The following is a 7,925-nucleotide window of genomic DNA, read 5'->3' on the forward strand; positions in this document are numbered from 1 at the left end:
TGAGGCTTTTTCTTATTTATTTAGAATAATAATTGTGTTTTTTAAATGCCCTGGATGTTAAATGTTCTTAAATTCTTTTTCCAGTCTATACGAAAACAAGAGTGGACTGCAATCATTCCAAATTCCCAGCTAATTGTCATTCCATACCCTCACAATGTCCCTCGAAGGTAATGTCTTTCTTGAACTGAATTTGATAAAGATACTGTCAACTCTGAATCATAGATATAGTTATGTCTTTTAAAATCTCTCTTTAATTCCTGCTGTGTTCCCATAAAGGACCATCATTTAATTTGCTTACAGCAAACTTTAAATGACTAGACATACCTACAGAAAAGGTCCCTAACATTTTTCATGAAAAACAAACTCAATCCTATTAGAAAAACAGCAGGTTAACTAATTAGGGATTTATATATATTCTGCTTAAATAAATTAGTCTTCAGTTTACTAGCTATAAACTCTAAAATTTCAGGATACTAAATTTTTTGTAAGCAGTGATCTTTTCAATACATTCTTTAAGAAGTGGTATATATTTCACAGTGGTGAGTCATAAATTTTGGAGTCACATAGAGGTAGGCTAGAAAAATTCACCTCTACTGCTGACTATTACTGCAAGACTGGGAAGCTAGTCCTTTGTCCTCTCTGAGGCTCAATTTCTGCATCTGTACAATGGAAGATAGGATGAGGATGCAATACAGTTAAAACAGTGCTGAGCATATAGTTAGTGAACGGTAGGTATCTTTATCCTTATTAGCAGAATACATGCCTTTCATAATATAGTGTTTAACTTCAAATCCTTAATTTGTATCTTTGTTCATTTAAATTACTAGGTTGATTCTTTTCTTTTTAAAGTATTTTTAAAATTTTTTAAAAGTATTATCTTTTTAAAGTAGTATGAAGGTATTCACTAACATTTAAATTTCACTGGGAAAAATATACTAGTCTGATATCAACATGAGTCACATTTTTTAGGCTGTATTGTATGTTTTAGTTTTCTATACATGAAATTTATAAAAAAGCTAGAAAATCTGGACCATGAGTAGGAAACCATATAAAGTATGGTAGGTACTTCTATATAGTGCAATATCATGACTCATTTACACATATATAAAATATCTCTGAAAGGATATGCAAGAAACAGTGACTGCCTCTGAGTAAGAAACTGAGGATTGGCTTTTGTCCTACTTTTTTTTTTTTTTTTAACCAAAATGCATATATTCCTGATTTTTTAAATATCTGTTTCAAAAGTAGAACTACCAAAAAAATCATGAAATAAGTTTTTTTTTAAAGTATGAGTAAGGTACTGAGAGTAGCTAACCTCAGCTAATTAACAGTGTTCATTTTCTTAACGTTTACTTACTCTTCTGAATTTCCAGAAAATTCTGCTATAGCTTCCTTCCATAATCTGAACATTTTCATGTTTCTCTTGCTCTTTCCAAAGAAATATTCTTTTCAAGTTTATGTACATAATAAAAACCAAATTGATTGTAGTTTGAAGTGTATTTTGAGATTTATTGACTGGAGCCTAACTTATAGCACCCTCATATGTAGCATGACCAACTAAAACAACTATATGTCCAAATGAGTGTATATAGATTAACTTATGGGCCAATCCATTTTAATAATCCCAAAATAAATCAATAGCTACTTTCTATTTGTCAGAATGATCTTATCTTTATTAAACTTTTAAAATGAAAATATATCCATTATCTATTTCCAGGGAAATCGAAAAGTTCTATGTATATAACCACTTGTAGTGTTGATGATATAGACCTTGGTTTTGGGCTTTTCAGGGTTTGCAAGTGCTATATTATATGGACTGCTTTGGAAGGGAAGAGCTAGTTCTATTCGTGCTAAAGTCCTTTAGTCCGTATATTACCACAACAGTGAGGGACTAAAGGTCATAATTTTAAAGGTCTCAAACTAAAAGTCATTGTAGTAACGTAAACCCTCCAAGATGAACAGAAATGGTAGAAGTTTTGCACAAGTAATCTATATATACTCATTTGGGCATATAGTTGTTTTAGTTGGTCATGCTACCTATAAGGGTGCTTCAAAAAGTTCGTCTAAAGATTTGTATTATCTTTCTTTTTTTCTGGTGGCTGGCCAGTACAGGGATCCAAAACCATGACCTTAGTGTTATAAGGCTGCACTCTAATGTATTATCTTTAAATTCTAATTTTTCCACTTACTTTTTGAAGTACCCTTGTAGGTGGATAGCAGTCAAAAATAAGACGATACAGAAGCCTTGTAGAAATCATGTGACCACCTGTGTTTCTGAACATGTGATAGCTGTGGAAATTCTGATTTGAAGGAAAAAGTAGAAATCACGTGACTACATAGCATTCAAGGTTTCAAAATCAGCAGGTCAATTAAGATGTAAAAAAATCTGAGGTTGTCCAAAGTATCCTTGATAAGTTTACTTAAGAATAATTCTCACAGGATCAAACTTGAAAAAAGAAAATGAAATATCTCATCAAAAATTCTGAGTAAAATATGAACTTTGCAGGATCATCAATATTCTTAGCATTATCTAAATGTAATTACTTTTGTTTTATTTATAATGAGTGAATGGATGGGTGAGTGATTTAATAAATAAATTGTTTCATTAATTAATAAGCTATTTTGCTTTTTTTTTCTTGCAAAGAACTGGCAATATTTTGCTTTTTTATCTCAGTATAAGCTTATAGTATTTAAGTTATAATTTGTAATTTTAATTTTTCTGTTTCTGTGTACAGCTGGAGTGCCAAACTGTATCTTACACCAAGTAACATTGTTCTGCTTACTGCGATAGCTCTCATCGGTGTCTGTGTTTTCATCTTGGCAATAATTGGCATTTTACATTGGCAGGAAAAGGTTTGTTTATTTAAATGAAACTTTAACTTTGGTTAATTTATTTAGTAATATATTGCTCTTTAAAAACACTGTATTTATTTGAAACTTTTTTCACATGACAAAGATTTCCTTATTTTTCAAGTCCTGTCCAGGGTGTCATTTTATTGATGATAATTTCTTTTATCCCCTGAAGTTACTAATGTTGCTTATCAATTCATACAAATCACAGGACAAGACGATTTATTTTAAAAGTTTGATGCTGTACAACTTTACTAAAGTGATCACCCAAAAATTGCCAAACATAGAGAAAAACTTAATTAGAAACAATTTCATAACAGCCTGAAAAATAATCATCATTTTTTTTTAAATGAGCCTGTTTTCATTATCTACTGATAGAGTCAAGGACATTCCTTTTCCAAGATTAACATCTATCTCTTTTAAAGATTTGGATCACAGATGCAAGAGGTTAAATGATTTTCTCAAGGTTTAGATAGAAAGTTACTAGTAAAGAAATACACATCTTTTCTATCAAGTAAACTAAATTCTGTTTTTTAGTATAACACCCTAAATAATAATTGAAAACAAAACTCCTCAAAATGTAGATTTTTATGCAATGCTTATGGAAGAAAAAAAAAAGATCACCATAGATTTAAATATAAATTGGAAAAGCTAATTTCTATTTGTATATGAATATATATGAAATACATAACTAGTAGTTTCCAATAATACCCCGAACAAAGAACTTCTTTGTGTCACAAAAGAAAGGTGTTTTTCTTTTTTTTTGCAGCTACTCTCTTTGGATTGTTTTGCCCCTCATAATTATTTTTTGCTAACTAAAATTAGTCTGTTTTATTTTAACTTATGAAAAAAGAGAACATGTTAATTTTTCTGATAAATGTTCATAGGTTTGTCCATCAAAAAAAAATCACTTCATATCAAAAACAATAACATAAAATACATATTCAGTTAATTTTAAGTTTACAACTTGAGAGGTAAGATCAAGGATAACCCTACATACTTTGTCCAGAAGTATCAAAACACAGCCTGAAATATTACTTAGCTCTTGTCCTATGAAGGAAAGGAAATTAATTTCATTAATTTGTCAGGAAATTTGATTACAGCATAACATTGTAGGTTTATAATAATAATGATGCACTGGCAAAAATTGAAGTTTTAAATATAAGCATGTATATGACCATGTATATACTGTGTCTCCTGTGGCACTGTGATTCTTCTACCTCTTTGACCATTTTTTCACCTGCTGGCTGCTCCTTTCTGCCATTTCCTCAATGCTAGCTTTCCACAGTGTCAAGCTAAGCCCTCTTCTTTCTACACTTTCCCTGCCAATTTCATCTAAAATCATGGCTTCAGTTACTACCTCAATATCCCAGCCCTCATCTCTTTAAAACTCTTTTCCCCCATTTCAGCTGTCGCCATGATATCTCTACCTAGATTATTTACAAGCACCTCAAAACCAGTATTCTAAGGCTTTGCCTCTCCTCTCCTGTTTCTTACTTACGAGATTTAATCAGTTGCCTTGTTGATTCTGCCTTCATCAGAATCTCTTCAGCTGACCCCACTACTGCATTCCTACTACCACTGCTTTATTTTAGTTCATCCTCTTCTTAAATCCTACCTGCTCTGATTCCATTCTTTCCCTTTCCATTCCATTTATCACATTGCTGCCATATTATTCATCAAGTTTAGCCTTAATCATGTCACTCCCCTGCTCAAAAATCTCTGGTGCATAAACTCCTTAGCCTGGCCTTCACATTACTTCCATGTGAGTCCACAATATTCCTTTCCAGTCTTCTTATCAGTTCCTTTCTCATATTCCATGCTCCTTCCAGACTTCCCATGTTTACTCACGTTGCCCACCTCCCCAGCTTGGCATGAATGTCCCTTCCACCCCCTCTTCCAAAAATACTGTCTTATCAAAGCTTTCCTTTCCCTCACCGAAACCTAGAAGTAATCTCTTACTCAGAATATTGATAATATTTTTCACTTTTTATCCTGAAGCACAGTTATACAGTATGTTCTGTGTTTTTCTTTCTACACTTTAAGTTCCTAGAGAACAAGATACAAAACTGAGGAATTTTTTAATCCTTCTGTATACCAAGTACAGCACCTTGCTAGGAGCAGTGGGTCAATAAATATCTGCTAAATCAAAAGGTTAACAAAAAAAATAATTAATGTACTTTAATATAATTAGTTTAGACTTATTAAAATCAGTGTTAAGAATGGGGGCGAAATGCAATCAATTGTCAATTCTATCCTTATAGAACCTAATGCTTACTCCTACCTTCAAATAAGTAATAAAAGATAACAATCTGAGTATTTAAGGAACATTTCTTGGTTTTTAAATTCAATTAGGCCATTTAATTATAAAATAGCCACTCTAAACTACAAAAATATTTCATAAGATTACTGCATTACAAGATCACACCTATTATCTACTAATTGCTGAGGGCTTTTTTTTTTAATTAATCACTTCATGTTTCAGATATGAGCCTTTTCTTAACATTTTCCTATCACATAAACCAGTGTAAAATTCTTTTTCAGAAAGCAGATGATAGAGAAAAACGACAAGAAGCTCATCGGTTTCATTTTGATGCTATGTGACTTGCCTTTAATATTACCTAATGGAATGACTATTCACTTGATTAGTTGAAACACTAAATTCTGCTTATAGAAGAAAATAGGGGATTTTGAGTATTATTTATAAATGATGCATCTCTTGGTAATTATTGCAAAGTATTCAAATAAATATGATCTGAATGTCACCAAGTTTTTTTTTTAACCACTTTGTATACAAAAATTTGGGTTCTTTATTCAGTAGTGCTCTACGTTTTTGTTCTTTTGTGGATTGTGTTGCATGTACTCTGGTGTTTATGTATATATAGTCCTATTAGAGTAATGATGATGGAAAAAGACATGTACAAATAAAAATATTTAAACGAGCAGGATTTTTTGTGTTCCACTTGAATTGGTCTTGCTTCTTCTAACAATGCAAATTATACTTTTGGAAATATATCACAGATAAAGTTATTAAATATTTACCTTCATCACAGCAGGTCAGCGGTCTCTCATTGATGGCATATAATATAGTGACTGAACACTGGCTATGGAATAAAAGTAAGACAGACTTGCCTTAAACTTCTGGTCCCACAAATCACAAAGTTATTGTTTGAACTTGGCTATTTCTTAACCTCTGTAAGCCTCAGTTTTCTTGTTTATAAAGGGGGGCTAATAATACCTACTCAATTGAGTTACTGTAAACATTAAATGGGATGATGTATGTAAAGTGCTTAGCTTTGTGCCTAGCACAGAGTAAGTACTCAATAAGTGGTAGTTGTCATTATTACTATTTACAGATGATTTTATTGGACTTCTACAATTAGACTCAATAGAATGTTATTTTCAGGCATAAGGAAATTGTATTCTTTGGAAAACCTAAATTCTTGGTGGCTGACATCGTATGTAAAGATTACTTGTTCATATTAACTAAAAATGATATTATAGTACTCTTCAAGAATTAATGTGTCCTAAAAATTTTCATTTGAAAATTGATCCTTATCATGATAATGAAGAGCATTTGATTTCTTGAAAAGAAACTGCTGTAGGCAGCATCTGGGAATGCAAATCTTCAATCACATTTCTATTTTCAAAGGTTTGGAGAAGTTTATAATTTACATTCAGACTTCAATGCAAATTTTATATTTTGAAGTTCACATTGCCAAAAAGTTACTTTAAGAAGACTTAAATCTAAGATTGGGAAAAATGTTTATATATCAATCTAAAATTTTTCTAATATACAGTGGACATGTGATAGCTATAAAACACAAAATTTCTCTGAAAACAATTAATTTTGTTCTTCATGTTATTTTATTTCTTTACAGTTCAGTGAAAGTGGCATGTGTTTAAGTGTTTTACTTTGTATCTAAGCATGTTAATATGTCTTCTTAATAAACATTCTTTATTGGAACAAAGTACTGTGGTGAGTTTTTCAATAATTATTTTGGAGCATGAAGAGGTCTTAGAAGTTATAAGGTATAAATCACTTATCTGGACCATGTGACTGAGGTAAGGTGACTTGCCCATTGCCTGTTTGGGAATCAGGGGCAAGATGGGACTGTCCTGACTACAATACTCAAATTCACTAAAGAGCTGTAAACACACAACACTGTGCCAGGCACAATACCACACTTTCCCAAAGACAGTTTGGCTTAATATCTTTAAATGACATAGCATGAGTTTTAAAACTCGTTTGGAATCAGGGTCTACAAGGAGTTGTGTTATAGACAAATGAAATGTTAATGACCATTAAAAATACAATCTGTGACATTAATACTGTTTCGGTATCTCTGAACATAACTGTAATATCATTTTTTAAGGAGCAGCAGATAAAAAATGTGTCACAACATTGAGAATCAGTAATAAAGACCTTTGTATTAATTTTGAATATTGTAGTGGAAAAAGAACAAGACTTTGAGCTCAGCCAATCTAAATTCAGAACCCAGCTCCCCCATTTTGTGACTTTGAATCAGTCATGTTATCTCTTTGACCTTTGGTCTCTTTATCTGGAAAACAAGGACAGTGAATGATATCTACCTTAAATGACTATTTTAAGTCAAAAATGGCAATTTGTACATAGAAGGTACTTGATAAGTGTTGGTTCTTTTATTCCCTCCCATTTCCGATTACAGTGACCAAAAAAAACATTTTCTGACATTTCTCCCATTGATCATATGCCTATGATCCTCCTTTTCCAAACTAAGAGAAGTAATTATGACTTAATAATCATTTTGAAGATACTGTAAATATGTGTTAATTCACCATTTATTTGGACTAGCCCTGTATTAATCCATTTCTGTTGCTTATAACAAAATATCTGGAACTGGGTGATTTATAAAGAAAACAAAATTTATTGCTTACAGTTTCGGAGGCTGGGAAGTCCAAAGTCCAGGGAACACATCTGGTGGTGGCGACAGTGACCCAGGGGTCTCACATGGCAGAAAATTGCAGAGCAGAGAGAGACTCTCACATGCTCTCCTTTTAAAGCCCTCAGAACCACACCCCTGACCACCATTATT

General features: G+C 32.0%; 1 protein-coding gene across 1 annotated transcript in view; it reads left to right on the forward strand.

Annotated features, from left to right (window-relative positions):
* ITFG1 (integrin alpha FG-GAP repeat containing 1) overlaps positions 1-6,668 on the forward strand; it is a 256,540-nt gene extending 249,872 nt beyond the window's left edge. Inside the window, exons 16-18 of the mRNA XM_063110734.1 lie at positions 85-167; positions 2,736-2,853; positions 5,395-6,668. Of these exons, the coding sequence (XP_062966804.1) occupies positions 85-167; positions 2,736-2,853; positions 5,395-5,454 (261 nt within the window). The 3' untranslated portion in view covers positions 5,455-6,668. The remainder of the gene's footprint in view (positions 1-84; positions 168-2,735; positions 2,854-5,394) is intronic.
* The last annotated feature ends 1,257 nt before the right edge of the window (positions 6,669-7,925 follow it).

The sequence above is a fragment of the Cynocephalus volans genome, chromosome 10 (genome assembly GCF_027409185.1).
Source record: "Cynocephalus volans isolate mCynVol1 chromosome 10, mCynVol1.pri, whole genome shotgun sequence".
NCBI classification, from domain to species: Eukaryota; Metazoa; Chordata; class Mammalia; order Dermoptera; family Cynocephalidae; genus Cynocephalus; species Cynocephalus volans.